Raw genomic sequence first — 15,323 nt, forward strand, 5'->3', positions numbered from 1 at the left:
AAGGTACAAATATTTAAAGATGAATATGGCATGGATTTTATGCCAAAAGTAGCAAATGGATGTCAAGCAAACCTGAAATACAATTAATTCTAAAGCTCCTTTTTACGCTTGTTAAGAACAAATGGCAAGTGGAATGCAGCATATACCACAGTCTAGGCATGTGTGTTTATGCATATTTACAGAATGTCTTTTCTTTATTTAAATCTCAACAATTCTGTGTTTTCTTAGCTAAATTTCCAAGAGAAAAAAATTTAAAAAGTGTAGCTTGACCTAAAATTATATTCTTACCAAGGTATACTGAAATTTTCTACGTCAAAGTGGGGAAGGTATCAAAATTAAGTAAATTAATCTATTTGAAATGCCATGGTAAATAAGTAATTTAGAAACTGAAAATTTAAACAAACAACATGTTAGAATTCTTGCAGTGTTTTTCCTATCAGTCCCACATTTCTAGGAGACAAAACTGACTCAGTGTTCACAATCTGCTTAGAGGAAAATAAAAATAAAATAAAGCTTTACAGAGAAGTATAATTATATAGGAATGGACACACGAAGACTGATTATATTCTGCCACATTCTCTCTCCATTCCACTATTATCTTTAACCAGATCATTCACTTTACCTTTAAAATCTAGCAAAATTATTAATATAACCAGAATGAAAGTACTGGTTTATGTCAAAAAGATTATGATTAAAATTTGGGAGAAGAATTTACAGGACATGGCATATTTTAACTTAATGAATTTGAGTTTAGATGATGTTCAGCTCAAGTGCATTTCTCTTTAGGGATGCTATTAACTGTTTTCCCATCTTATTTGTTCATTAATACAGAGAACTAAGGGTTCAGAAACAGTGTAACTTATAACAAAAGAAAAAAAAAAAAAGACTGGCTTCAGGGTTAGACAGACCTCAAATTCTCCTAAGTCTATCAATGAATAATTTTGTGGGTCAGATTATGTTATATAAGCTAACCCCCAATTTCCTCACTGGATAAAATGAAGACAAAACCTACCTTAAGGAACTGATGGACTAGTTAAATGAGGCAGTCTATAGTACACAAGGGCTTCTTGAAAGGTAATTGTTGTAGCTGCAAACGTAAAATGAGGCCTATTATTCTTAAATTTGGAGGTTTAAAAAAACTTATTTAGGTTATAACCAGTAAATTTCACATTTTTTTCCTTCTTCTCCAAAGACCATTTAACATTGTCACAAAAATACCATACAATTATCACCATTTGCTGTTTTAGACACACATGCATAGCCAATAGCAAGATGGTGTTGCATTTTAATCCAGCACTGTATAAAAAGCTTGAACAGTGCCTTCTTGCCCACGGTAAAACAAAAATTTTAGTCCCTTCAATGGCTCTATATTTACAAACTTTTAGCTAAAGGAACAAACATTTAAAAGCTGTTATTGTACCAAAAATAAAGTATTTGAAATTCCTACAGTAAATAAACTTTACGGTAAATGTAAAAACATAAGAACCACTCATTCTCTTTTAACTTCTCCTAGATAATGCACACTAGAGTCTCAAGAAATAGATACTTCGCTGTCAGGTGGCTACAAAGCTCTAGCACAAAAGTAAAACTATTTCAGGTGTAAGAAAGATCATTTTCATTTTCACAAGCAACAACAGCTGGGAAGAGTTCCACTCCATTTTTAGATAATTCTTGTTAATGAAATCAAAGCATATTTCTTCCTTTCTGTCCTCCTTCCCCTACCAACGCCAAGTCATAACCTAACCTAGACATTCTTAGAAAGACAGTAGTCGTGTCCCCTTTACTGATAGCAAGCCTACAGGTGAATCATCCTCCTTTCGGTCTCAAATTAAAACACTATAGGGAAAGGATCTTTTTTTTTGTCATTTATATAAGTAATAAAGAGAGGGAAACATAAGCACTTCTGTCCTTTAAGATATGAATCAAACAAAACAGTATCTTTCTGACTGTCAAAGTCAAAATAGAGCAAGAAAACGCTCAGCTCGCAAAATTTCTCATTTTCCATCAATCTAAAATAATAAATGTAAGAAATTATTTGAGCTGCTGCTGTTGCTACTTTAAGTAGCAATATACCTCAACATTTTGGCCATGAACTCTTTGCAGTCTTACAAATCTGTATCTACAGAATCAAGACTCCTCAGACATGTCCTGGCACAGTGTGTGTTCCACCTAACAACCTCTGCTTACCTCAGATATTTGAAGCTGAACCTCTGAAGTACACATGGACTACCAGACTACCTACATCTCTAGGTTTGCTAGAATTTGCTCCTGTTTTGAGCATCAGAAAAAAAAAAAAATTCACACAGAGTGTACATTACTTATGTGGCCTTGGGCAGAAAAACCATGAGTAAATTAGGATGTGATGCTGTATTCTTAGAATTAGTAAGATGAAAGAAGCATTATTTTAAAGAGCAATTACTATATTTTGCAATTATAACTGAAGATCTTACTTATCAAAATGTCATTAAAATCACTACCTTAATTTTATGTTAGGATGCTTTTTTTTTTTTTTTTTTTTTTTTTGAGACAGAGTCTGGCTCTGTCGCCCAGTCTGGAGTGCAGTGGTGCAATCTGGGCTCACCACAAACTCCACCTTCAGTCTCCCGAGTAGCTGGGATTACAGGTGTGCACAAGCACACTTGGCTAATTTTTGTATTTTTAGTAGAGACAATGGGATTTCACCATGTTGACCATGCTGGTCTCGACCTCCTGGCCTCCAGTTATCCACCCGTCTTGGCCACTGCATCCAGCCTGTTAGAATGATTTTATCATGTTAAAAAATGTGAAGAAATAAAAAACAAAATGATTGCTAACATAATGTATATAATAGAAGGGTTAGAAGACAAAGTTAATACAATATCCAAAAAAAAAATGCAAAAGAACAAAGGTGATTAATCAACCAACAAATCTTACTTGAAAAAGTTCTTCAGTCTGGCTCCATAGTTTCCTCTCCTGCCAATACCCCTCATATAATCTACTGCTCTGATAATATAGGTCTGCATGGTGCTCCACACCAGGGTTTCTCAACCTCAGCAATGCAGACATTATAAACCCAATCGTTTTTTTGCTGTAGGAGGCTATGCTGTACACTGAAGGATGTTTAACAGCATCCCTGAACTCTACCCATTAACTTTCAGCAGCATCTTCCAGTCATGATAGTAAGAACTGACTCCAGACACTGCCAAGTTTCCCTTGGGAAGGGAGAGCATAAAATAATCCTCAGTTGTGAACTGCTCTGTATCCCTGTAAACACTACTCTCTCTACCTGAAATCATTTCCCCCACCTCTGCAGAACTCATTTTTCAAGACCCATTATCCATGCTATTGCCTCCACTGTGAGGTTTTCTTCTAGTCAAAGTTACTCATTCTTTCTTTACTATTCACCTTCTTCGTTTTTTTTTCTATGTTCTATTTTCCCCTCTAGATAGTGAGAACCTCCATCTGATTATTCTTTGTACTTTTGTTAATTTACATGTTCAACAAAGGCTGATTATTAAATGAATATGAGAATATGAGCCTCCATGAGATAACTCGCCCATTGCCAAGGGAAAACTGGTTCACTGAATCCCACATTGTCCTTCAGTTCTGTCTGTCTCTCTCTCTCTTTCTTTTTTTTTTTTTTTTTTTTCTGTTTTGCTTTGCTTCTGGGAAACAAATTAAATGACATACTCAATTTTAGTAACCCAAATTACTAGTTCTGTGATATTTTTATTTGGTCTTTGTTTAGGTTTACATTTTAATCATTCATTATTTAACAAGTTTTACCATCAGAAGTTGCTTCAAATTCTTTTTGAAATGTAATTAGTGAAAACTTACAAACATAGAAATATAAAACCAAAATTTTATATCATGAAGATCTCATTTCACGAAAAAATTTCAAAAAAAGATTGTTCAATGTAGCATTCAGTGAACCAGTTTAATCAACATTTAAGAGTAATTTTCTTTTTATTTATTTATTTATTTTATTATACTTTAGGTTGTAGGGTACATGCGCATAATGTGCAGGTTTGTTACATATGTATACTTGTGCCATGTTGGTGTGCTGCACCCATCAACTCGTCAGCACCTATCAATTTGTCATTTATATCAGGTATAACTCCCAATGCAATACCTCCCCGCTCTCTGCTCCCCATGATAGGCCCCGATGTGTGATGTTCCCCTTCCCGAGTCCAAGTGATCTCATTGTTCAGTTTCCACCTATGAGTGAGAACATGCGGTGTTTGGTTTTCTGTTCTTGTGATAGTTTGCTAAGAATGATGGTTTCCAGCTGCATCCATGTCCCTACAAAGGATGCAAACTCATCCTTTTTTATGGCTGCATAATATTCCATGGTGTGTATGTGCCATATTTTCTTAATCCAGTCTGTCACAGATGGACATTTGGGTTGATTCCAAGTCTTTGCTACTGTGAATAGTGCCGCAATAAACATACGTGTGCATGTGTCTTTATGGCAGCATGATTTATAATCCTTTGGGTATATACCCAGTAGTGGGATGGCTGGGTCATATGGTACATCTAGTTCTAGATTCCTGAGGAATCGCCATACTGTTTTCCATAATGGTTGAACTAGTTTACAGTCCCACCAACAGTGTAAAAGTGTTCCTATTTCTCCACATCCTCTCCAGCACCTGTTGTTTCCTGACTTTTTAATGATTGCCATTCTAACTGGTGTGAGATGGTATCTCATTGTGGTTTTGATTTGCATTTCTCTGATGGTGGGTGATGATGAGCATTTTTTCATGTGTCTGTTGGCTGTATGAATGTCTTCTTTTGAGAAATGTCTGTTCATATCCTTTGCCCACTTTTTGATGGGGTTGTTTTTTTTTTCTTGTAAATTTGTTTGAGTTCTTTGTAGATTCTGGATATTAGCCCTTTGTCAGATGAGTAGATTGCAAAAATTTTCTCCCATTCTGTGGGTTGCCTGTTCACTCTGCTGGTAGTTTCCTTTGCTGTGCAGAAGCTCTTTAGTTTAATTAGATCCCATTTGTCAATTTTGGCTTTTGCTGCCGTTGCTTTTGGTGTTTTAGACATAAAGTCCTTGCCCATGCCTATGTCCTGAATGGTACTACCTAGGTTTTCTTCTAGGGTTTTTATGGTATTAGGTCTAACATTTAAGTCTCTAATCCATCTTGAATTAATTTTCGTATAAGGAGTAAGGAAGGGATCCAGTTTCAGCCTTCTACTTATGGCTGGCCAATTTTCCCAGCACCATTTATTAAATAGGGAATCCTTTCCCCATTTCTTGTTTCTCTCAGGTTTGTCAAAGATCAGATGGTTGTAGATGTGTGGTATAATTTCTGAGGACTCTGTTCTGTTCCATTGGTCTATATCTCTGTTTTGGTACCAGTACCATGCTGTTTTGGTTACTGTAGGCTTGTAGTATAGTTTGAAGTCAGGTAGCGTGATGCCTCCAGCTTTGTTCTTATGACTTAGGATTGTCTTGGCAATGCAGGCTCTTTTTTGGTTCCATATGAACTTTAAAGCCATTTTTTCCAATTCTGTGAAGAAACTCATTGGTAGCTTGATGGGGATGGCATTGAATCTATAAATAACCTTGGGCAGTATGGCCATTTTCACGATATTGATTCTTCCTATCCACGAGCATGGTATGTTCTTCCATTTGTTAGTGTCCTCTTTGATTTCACTGAGCAGTGGTTTGTAGTTCTCCTTGAAGAGGTCCTTGACATCCCTTGTAAGTTGGATTCCTAGGTATTTTATTCTCTTTGAAGCAATTGTGAATGGAAGTTCATTCATGATTTGGCTCTCTGTTTGTCTGTTACTGGTGTAAAAGAATGCTTGTGATTTTTGCACATTAATTTTGTATCCTGACACTTTGCTGAAGTTGCTTATCAGCTTAAGGAGATTTTGGGCTGAGACAATGGGGTTTTCTAAATATACAATCATGTCATCTGCAAACAGGGACAATTTGACTTCTTCTTTTCCTAACTGAATACCCTTGATTTCTTTCTCTTGCCTGATTGCCCTAGCCAGAATTTCCAACACTATGTTGAATAGGAGTGGTGAGAGAGGGCATCCCTGTCTTGTGCCAGTTTTCAAAGGGAATTTTTCCAATTTTTGCCCATTCAGTATGATATTGGCTGTGGGTTTGTCATAAATAGCTCTTATTATTTTGAGGTACGTTCCATCAATACCGAATTTATTGAGCACTTTTAGCATGAAGGGCTGTTGAATTTTGTCAAAAGCCTTTTCTGCATCTATTGAGATAATCATGTGGTTCTTGTCTTTGGTTCTGTTTATATGCTGGATTACATTTATTGATTTGCGAATGTTGAACCAGCCTTGCATCTCAGGGATGAAGCCCACTTGATCATGGTGGATAAACTTTTTGATGTGCTGCTGAATCCGGTTTGCCAGTATTTTATTGAGGATTTTTGCATCGATGTTCATCACAGATATTGGTCTAAAATTTTCTTTTTTTGGTTGTGTCTCTGCCAGGCTTTGGCATCAGGATGATGTTGGCCTCATAAAATGAGTTAGGGAGGATTCCCTCTTTTTCTATTGATTGGAATAGTTTCAGAAGGAATGGTACCAGAGACTCCTTGTACCTCTGGTAGAATTCAGCTGTGAATCCATCTGGTCCTGGGATTTTTTTGGTTGGTAGGCTATTAATTATTGCCTCAATTTCAGAGCCTACTATTGGTCTATTCAGGGATTGAACTTCTTCCTGGTTTAGTCTTGGAAGAGTGTAAGTGTCCAGGAAATTATCCATTTCTTCTAGATTTTCTAGTTGATTTGCATAGAGGTGTTTATAGTATTCTCTGATGGTAGTTTGTATTTCTGTGGGGTCAGTGGTGATATCCCCTTTATCATTTTTTATTGCATCTATTTGATTCTTCTCTCTTTTCTTCTTTATTAGTCTTGCTAGCGGTCTGTCAATTTTGTTGATTTTTTCAAAAAACCAACTCCTGGATTCATTGATTTTTTGGAGGGTTTTTTGTGTCTCTATCTCCTTCAGTTCTGCTCTGATCTTAGTTATTTCTTGTCTTCTACTAGCTTTTGAATGTGTTCGCTCTTGCTTCTCCAGTTCTTTTAATTGTGATGTTAGAGTGTCAATTTTAGATCTTTCCTGCTTTCTCTTGTGGGCATTTAGTGCTATAAATTTCCCTCTACACACTGCTTTAAATGTGTCCCAGAGATTCTGGTATGTTGTATCTTTGTTCTCATTGGTTTCAAAGAACATCTTTATTTCTGCCTTCATTTCGTATGTACACAGTAGTCATTCAGGAGCAGGTTGTTCAGTTTCCATGTAGTTGAGCGGTTTTGATTGAGTTTCTTAGTCCTGAGTTCTAGTTTGATTGCACTGTGGTCTGAGAGACAGTTTGTTATAATTTCTGTTCTTTTACATTTGCTAAGGAGTGCTTTACTTTCAATTATGTGGTCAATTTTGGAATAAGTGCGATGTGGTGCTGAGAAGAATGTATATTCTGTTGATTTGGGGTGGAGAGTTCTATAGATGTCTATTAGGTCCGCTTGGTGCAGAGATGAGTTCAATTCCTGGATATCCTTGTTAACTTTCTGTCTCGTTGCTCTGTCTAATGTTGACAGTGGAGTGTTGAAGTCTCCCATTATTATTGTATGGGAGTCTAAGTCTCTTTGTAAGTCTCTAAGGACTTGCTTTATGAATCTGGGTGCTCCTGTATTGGGTGCATATATATTTAGGATAGTTAGCTCTTCCTGTTGAATTGATCCCTTTACCATTATGTAATGGCCTTCTTTGTCTCTTTTGATCTTTGATGGTTTAAAGTCTGTTTTATCAGAGACTAGGATTGCAATCCCTGCTTTTTTTTGTTCTCCATTTGCTTGGTAGATCTTCCTCCATCCCTTTATTTTGAGCCTATGTGTGTCTCTGCATGTGAGATGGGTCTCCTGAATACAGCAGACTGATGGGTCTTGACTCTTTATCCAGTTTGCCAGGCTGTGTCTTTTAATTGGAGCATTTAGTCCATTAACATTTAAGGCTAATATTGTTATGTGTGAACTTGATCCTGCCATTATGATATTAACTGGTTATTTTGCTCGTTAGTTGATGCAGTTTCTTCCTAGCCTCAATGGTCTTTACATTTTGGCATGTTTTTGCAATGGCTGGTACCGGTTGTTCCTTTCCATGTTTAGGGCTTCCTTCAGGGTCTCTTGTAAGGCAGGCCTGGTGGTGACAAAATCTCTAAGCATTTGCTTATCTGTAAAGGATTTTATTTCTCCTTCACTGATGAAACTTAGTTTGGCTGGATATGAAATTCTGGGTTTAAAATTCTTTTCTTTAAGAACGTTGAATATTGGCCCCCACTCTCTTCTGGCTTGTAGAGTTTCTGCTGAAAGGTCTGCTGCTATTCTGATGGCCTTCTCTTTGTGGGTAACCCGACCTTTCTCTCTGGCTGCCCTTAAGATTTTTTCCTTCATTTCAACTTTGGTAAATCTGGCAATTATGTGTCTTGGAGTTGCTCTTCTCGAGGAGTATCTTTGTGGTGTTCTCTGTATTTCCTGAATTTGAATGTTGGCCTGCCCTACTAGGTTGGGGAAGTTCTCCTAGATGATATCCTGAAGAGTGTTTTCCAATTTGGTTCCATTTCCCCCTCACTTTCAGGCACCCCAATCAGACGTAGATTTGGTCTTTTTACATAATCTCATACTTCTTGCAGGCTTTGTTCATTTCTTTTTCTTCTTTTTTCTTTTGGTTTCTCTTCTCGCTTCATTTCATTCATTTGATCCTCAATCGCTGATACTCTTTCTTCCAGTTGATCGAGTCAGTTACTGAAGCTTGTGGATTTGTCACGTATTTCTCGTGTCATGGTTTTCATCTCTGTCATTTCGTTTATGACCTTCTCTGCATTAATTAGTCTAGCTATCAATTCTTCCACTCTTTTTTCGAGATTTTTAGTTTCTTTGCACTGGGTACGTAATTCCTCCTTTAGCTCTGAGAAGTTTGATGGACTGAAGCCTTCTTCTCTCATCTTGTCAAAGTCATTCTCTGACCAGCTTTGATCCATTGCTGGCGATGAGCTGTGCTCCTCTGTAGGGGGAGATGTGCTCTTATTTTTTGAATTTCCAGCTTTTCTGCCCTGCTTCTTCCCCGTCTTTGTGGTTTTATCTGCCTCTGGTCTTTGATGATGGTGACGTACTGATGGGGTTTTGGTATAGGTGTTCCTCCTGTTTGATAGATTTCCTTCTAATAGTCAGGACCCTCAGCTGTAGGTCTGTTGGAGATTGCTTGAGGTCCACTCCAGACCCTGTTTGCCTGGGTATCAGCAGGAGAGGTTGCAGAAGATAGAATATTGCTGAACAGCGAGTGTACCTGTCTGATTCTTACTTTGGAAGCTTCCTCTCAGGGGTGTACTCCACCCTGTGAGGTGTGGGGTGTCAGACTGCCCCTAGTGGGGGATGTCTCCCAGTTAGGCTACTCAGGGGTCAGGGACCCACTTGAGCAGGCAGTCTGTCTGTTCTCAGATCTCAACCTCCGTGTTGGGAGATCCACTGCTCTCTTCAAAGCTGTCAGACAGAGTCGTTCGCGTCTGCATAGGCCTCTGCTGCTTCCCCTGTTGTTGTTTAGCTGTGCCCTGTCCCCAGAGGTGGAGTCTACAGAGACAGGCAGGTTTCCTTGAGCTGCTGTGAGCTCCACCCAGTTCAAGCTTCCCAGTGGCTTTGTTTACCTACTTCAGCCTCAGCAATGGCGGGCGCCCCTCCCCTAGCCTCGCTGCTGCCTTGCGGTTAGATCGCAGACTGCTGTGCTAGCAATAAGGGAGGCCCGGGGCCGTGGGACCCTCCCGGCCAGGTGTGGGTATAATCTCCTGGTGTGCCCATTTGCTTAAAGCGCAGTATTGGGGTGGGAATTACCCAATTTTCCAGGTGTTGTGTGTCTCAGTTCCCCTGGCTAGGAAAAGGGATTCCCTTCCCCCTTGTGCTTCCCAGGTGAGGCAATGCCTCGCCCTGCTTCAGCTCTCGCTGGTCGGGCTGCAGCAGCTGACCAGCACCGATTGTCTGGCACTCCCCAGTGAGATGACCCCAGTACCTCAGTTGAAAATGCAGAAATCACCGGTCTTCTGTGTCGCTCACGCTGGGAGTTGGAGACTGGAGCTGTTCCTATTCGGCCATCTTGCTCCGCCCCCTTAAGAGTAATTTTCAACCCTGATCCTATGTTAACACAGCATCTCTATAATTATTTCAAGAGTTGTCATAAAATTTCCAAAGAAAAATCTGCCTTAATTTTGTGTGCATATACATTATGCATCTAGATGATATCTGTGTAAGCCTACACTTTGGGGAAGGAAAATAAATGAACTAGAATCCTGGAAATATTAAACAAACACCAACAACAAAACAATAGAATGCCACACTCCAAAAAGTCTGAAGGTCATTGACAAGGAGAGACCTCCTGAATATTCTGTGCTGAGGCTTATTTGCTGTCTAAGCAGCTTTTGCAGCCTGCGTTATCCACATTATTTCTCCAATCTTGGAATTGGTCTCTGTTGCCGTAGCTTTAAAAATAATCTTAGCAATGTCGATTTTTTTTTTTTTTTTTTTTTTTTTTTGAGGCGGAGTCTCGCTCTGTCGCCCGGACTGGAGTGCAGTGGCCAGATCTCAGCTCACTGCAAGCTCCGCCTCCCGGGTTCCCGCCATTCTCCTGCCTCAGCCTCCCGAGTAGCTGGGACTACAGGCGCCCGCCACCTCGCCCGGCTAGTTTTTTGTATTTTTAGTAGAGACGGGGTTTCACCGTGTTAGCCAGGATGGACTCGATCTCCTGACCTCGTGATCCACCCGTCTCGGCCTCCCAAAGTGCTGGGATTACAGGCTTGAGCCACCGCGCCCGGCCGCAATGTCGATTTTTAAGTATTGGTCCTAAATTTCTACTGAAATTAATCATTTTAATTCTCAGTTTTCCTACAGATAATTCAGGGTAAAAAGATTAATTTAGTGTCACTGGTCAATTCTTAAGGCAAAGCAATTAATTAATCAAGAAAGTAGCATCCACCTATACTGGACTGGAGAAACTTCATAGAAAAATATGCAAATCCAATATCCTCAAGGCTGACAAGTTTCTATTATTAAACTGCTAACGTGTTTATTTCCCCCACAATAGCTGGATTTTTGTCATGAATACGCATTAAGCCCTGTAGTGATTAGCAGTGATGACTAGGTGACAGTGAGGACACTACTTGAGAATTTGCATTTGACAGATCATTGACATACAGTCACAGTTCTTTTTTTTTTTTTTTCTCTTCACTTAAACAGGAATCATGCAATAGGAAATGAACCAGAGCTATTAAAGATTATTCAGGTTTAATAGCATGCATCCTTTTAGCTGGCATTAGAACAATACACAATGTGGCAGAGTTAAACAGAGACATCAATTATATTCTCAGACCTGCTAATATTTTTGACAATATTTAAATAGCACATCCCTTCAGGGCATGGCTTTTTTGCCCTCTCAGTTACACACCTGTCAAGTGTTTAATTTGCCAAAGGGAAACAGTTTGATTTCTAAGGGCAGTCTTAATACTGAAGAAGCAAATTGAAAAAATTAAACATTATTGAATAGAAGTAATGAGAAGGATCTGAGGGAAAAAAATTGTAGGCTTAATTCAACATGGCATGTCAGCATCTGTCATTAATGCAACAATATGATCATGTTCTCCAATATGCTGCATATACCTCAAGCTTTTCAATTATTCAGTTCCTTTACTTCTAAAAAAACAGGAGGCTGATGGAGAGGGAGAATCAGAGGGTCGTATTTTCTAGTAATAGTAAAAAAGATGGAGATAGTAAATTGTACCTGTCATGCATATAAAATTATACATTTGAAAATAGGTAAGGTATGAAGTAATAAATATAAGCTAGCCATTGGTCAGATTTGTGTAGCCACTGGTTTAAAAGAATAAATTTCATTCCTCAAATTCATTAATTATTAAATTATAAATATTAATAAATCAGCAGTTGGTAAACTACATAGAAAATGTAAATCTGACATGACAAAAGTCTAGAGTACTTATATTTAAATTTTAGAATAGAAAATAAGTTTTTAAATTTTTACTCTAGTCATATAAGAAAGAATCTGGTAAACAAATGGAATTGAATTAGTAAAGAATGGAGATTAAAAAAAGAGTCACAGACACTGTAAAAAGTTATTAATGATTTTAAACAAAAGAAAATTCTTGGCATCTAGGGACCAACTTTCTACCAAAAAAAAAAAAAAAGGAAGAAGAAGAAGACGTAAGACAGGCTCCAAAGAAAACTAAGTTCTAGTTCTACTCTACTCTTATAATCAAGTCACTTAACCTCTCTAAGCCACTGTAATCTACAGCGTATAAACTAGGTGTTTTTCTTGGTCCCTTTCAGTATTAGTTTTTCACTGTATACGAACATGTGGCCAAGAAGCCCAAAGTCCAAAAACATGTAAGACATGCCCCATAGAATTCTCAGACCTCACAATTTTTGTAGTCTTAAAATATACCAGTGTCTATCATTAACAAAATAATAAGATCATGCTGTAGTTAGTCTCAGTCTCAACAAATTTCCAAGTAGGTTTCATCTGAATCACGTGAGACTCAAATACTCTTAGAGCCCATATCCTACCTCCATACGGAAATGGTAAAACAAGCTTAATAGGCAGGCCTATTTGTCCCCTCCTTTCATGAGACACTGTATGCACAAATGCTATTCCTTTTATATAAGACTGTCTGCAAGGGAAATTTCAAGTTATCTCACTGGGCCAGTGGTATGTCCCAACACACTTGCTAGCACTCTTTTTGTTTCAACTTTTCTTCTCATTCTCATCATGTTTTCACATAACATAATAAGAATAGAAGATATCTGTTCAACTTCTTTACACTCTCTGATAAAGCAGATAATTTCCACAACGTAATTATGCTTTTATTCAGGATACTGGTTTCTCCAAAAGCTTGCCAATACATTCTGAAAACCAGTACTGAAAATCAGTCTTGCCAGGTGTGGTGGCTCACTCCTGTAATCCCAGCACCTTGGGAGGCTGAAGCACGTAGATCATTTGAGGTCAGGAGTTCGAGACCGGCCTAGCCAACATGGTGAAACCCCCCCCCCCCCCATCTCTACTAAAAATACAAAAATTAGCTGGGTGTGGTATTGGGCACCTATAATCCCAGCTAGTTGGGAGGCTGAGGCAGGAGAATCTCTTGAACCAGGGAGACAGAGGCTGCAGTGATCCAAGATGGTGCCACTGTACTCCAGCCATGGTGACAGAATGAGACTCTGTCTCAAAAAACAGTAAAATAGCCGGGCGCGGTGGCTCAAGCCTGTAATCCCAGCACTTTGGGAGGCCGAGACGGGCGGATCACGAGGTCAGGAGATCGAGACCATCCTGGCTAACCCGGTGAAACCCCGTCTCTACTAAAAAATACAAAAAACTAGCCGGGCGAGGTGGCGGGCGCCTGTAGCCCCAGCTACTCGGAAGGCTGAGGCAGGAGAATGGCGTAAACCTGGGAGGCGGAGCTGAGATCCGGCCACTGCACTCCAGCCTGGGCGACAGAGCGAGACTCCGTCTCAAAAAAATAAAAATAAAAATAAAAATAAAAAATAATAAAAAAATAAATAAACAACAATAAAATAAAATCAATCTTTTCAATAACTTGTAAAGGAGACAAACACAACTACATATAACAAAAACACCTTAAATTCATGATCACGACTTAAGACCATTAGATAGAAATTTACTATAGAAAAGTATTTGTGAAGATTCTTCTTGATTTACATTTTTTGCTACAAAATATCTAGATTAAGAAGTTATATGACATTAAACAAATTCATTCTCTCTTACTACTTTTTGTTCTTTCACATTAGCCACATTTTGGGCTTTTTTTTTTTTAACTGGAGCTGTTTCACTCAATTATGAAACTAATCTTCAAGTTTCATTTTTAACCTTAAAAGGCAGAATATTTGCTAGCAAGTCATCTATAACCATTAAATTAATACCACAGACATCAGAATGAAAACCAACTTGGATTGAAGGCATAATTAGATTGATTTTAAACCTTGAAGATAACAAACATTTTTAAAATATTTTTTAAAGCATAGAAATGGTGATTAAATTAAGTAAGTTCAAAGAACATCTGACTTCAGTTTTCACTCTGTCATTGTGAAATGTTTTAATTTTAATATAAATGCTAGCACTTTTTAATGCTCATACTTTTTACAGAACAAAAAAGCACTGTGTTACATTTAGAAGTTCTAATGTTTATCACCATCTGAGCTGTCATGGAAGCAATTGCTACTTACACTCTTCAAAGAAGTGAGAATTGCAATTCCTCTAACTGATGACAATGTAATTATTCCTTTTACTGTCAAAATAGAGGTGATTTCCCTTCTTCATACACATGATTACACATGCAAATCCAGGCTTATCTGAAATCTTGTAAGTATACTGAATGTCCGAATCTGAATGAACGATCACATGAACAATGAGCCTGAGTGATGATGGAAACCAAGTCTACAGCCAACCATCCTAAACATATTTTTATCATCCGTTTTTCCTGTAGAAACTCATTCTTCAGCATCCACACAGCTTTCAACACAATGTCATATCATCTACAATATACAGCAACAACCATTACAAAAATAACTAGGAGGAAAAAAGCCACATTGAATCTGAATGTCTCATTTGGAGGTTTAAATGACTTCATTAACTATTCATTAACACATAGAAAAATCAGCCTTTCAGAAAAACACCAGGCTTTCACAAGATCTATGCAAGGTCGTGAACGCCTGCTTGGGTGAATGATGTCCTACCTGGTCTTTCAGCTGCTGTACAGAAGTCTGAAGGCTCAGAATCTGACTGAAGAGAGGGCTCTGCAGGACTGACTTCAGAAGGCTCAGTTTGTCTTCATTTGCTACATCCCCACGTTCTCGCAGCTTGGTCTGTAAGCGCTCTGCTGCCTGCAGGGCCCGATTTTTGTCTATACCAAAGAGCAGCATTTGTCAATAATAGGATTCAAAGGACACATGTCCAGCCTATGAGGACTCCATCTAGTAGAAATTCTAAAACTATTTCTATTGAGTGCATAAAATCGTCTCCTTTAAATTGCATAAAAAACTGTAGGCCAAACGTGGTGGCTCACGCCTGTAATCCCAGCACTTTGGGAGGCTCAGGCGGGTGGATCACTGGAGCTCAAGAGTTCGAGACCAGCCTGGCCACCATAATGAAACCCTGTCTCTACTAAAAATTTGCTGGGCATGGTGGTGCACTCCTGTAATCCCAGCTACTCAGGGGGCTGAGGCAGGAGAATCACTTGAATCTGGGAGGCAGAGGTTGCAGTGGGCTGAGATTGGGCCACTGCACTCCA

At 38.6% G+C, this 15,323-nt stretch overlaps 1 protein-coding gene across 8 annotated transcripts in view; it reads right to left on the bottom strand.

Annotated features, from left to right (window-relative positions):
• The window catches only part of MPDZ (multiple PDZ domain crumbs cell polarity complex component), a 179,203-nt gene that overhangs the window by 136,381 nt on the left and 27,499 nt on the right, over positions 1-15,323 (bottom strand). For all 8 annotated transcript variants that reach the window (XM_030920145.1, XM_030920146.1, XM_010383157.2 and 5 more), the window contains exon 3: positions 14,770-14,936. In XM_030920145.1, coding sequence (XP_030776005.1) covers positions 14,770-14,936 — 167 coding nt within the window. The remainder of the gene's footprint in view (positions 1-14,769; positions 14,937-15,323) is intronic.

The sequence above is a fragment of the Rhinopithecus roxellana genome, chromosome 16, assembly GCF_007565055.1.
Source record: "Rhinopithecus roxellana isolate Shanxi Qingling chromosome 16, ASM756505v1, whole genome shotgun sequence".
Taxonomy (NCBI): Eukaryota; Metazoa; Chordata; class Mammalia; order Primates; family Cercopithecidae; genus Rhinopithecus; species Rhinopithecus roxellana.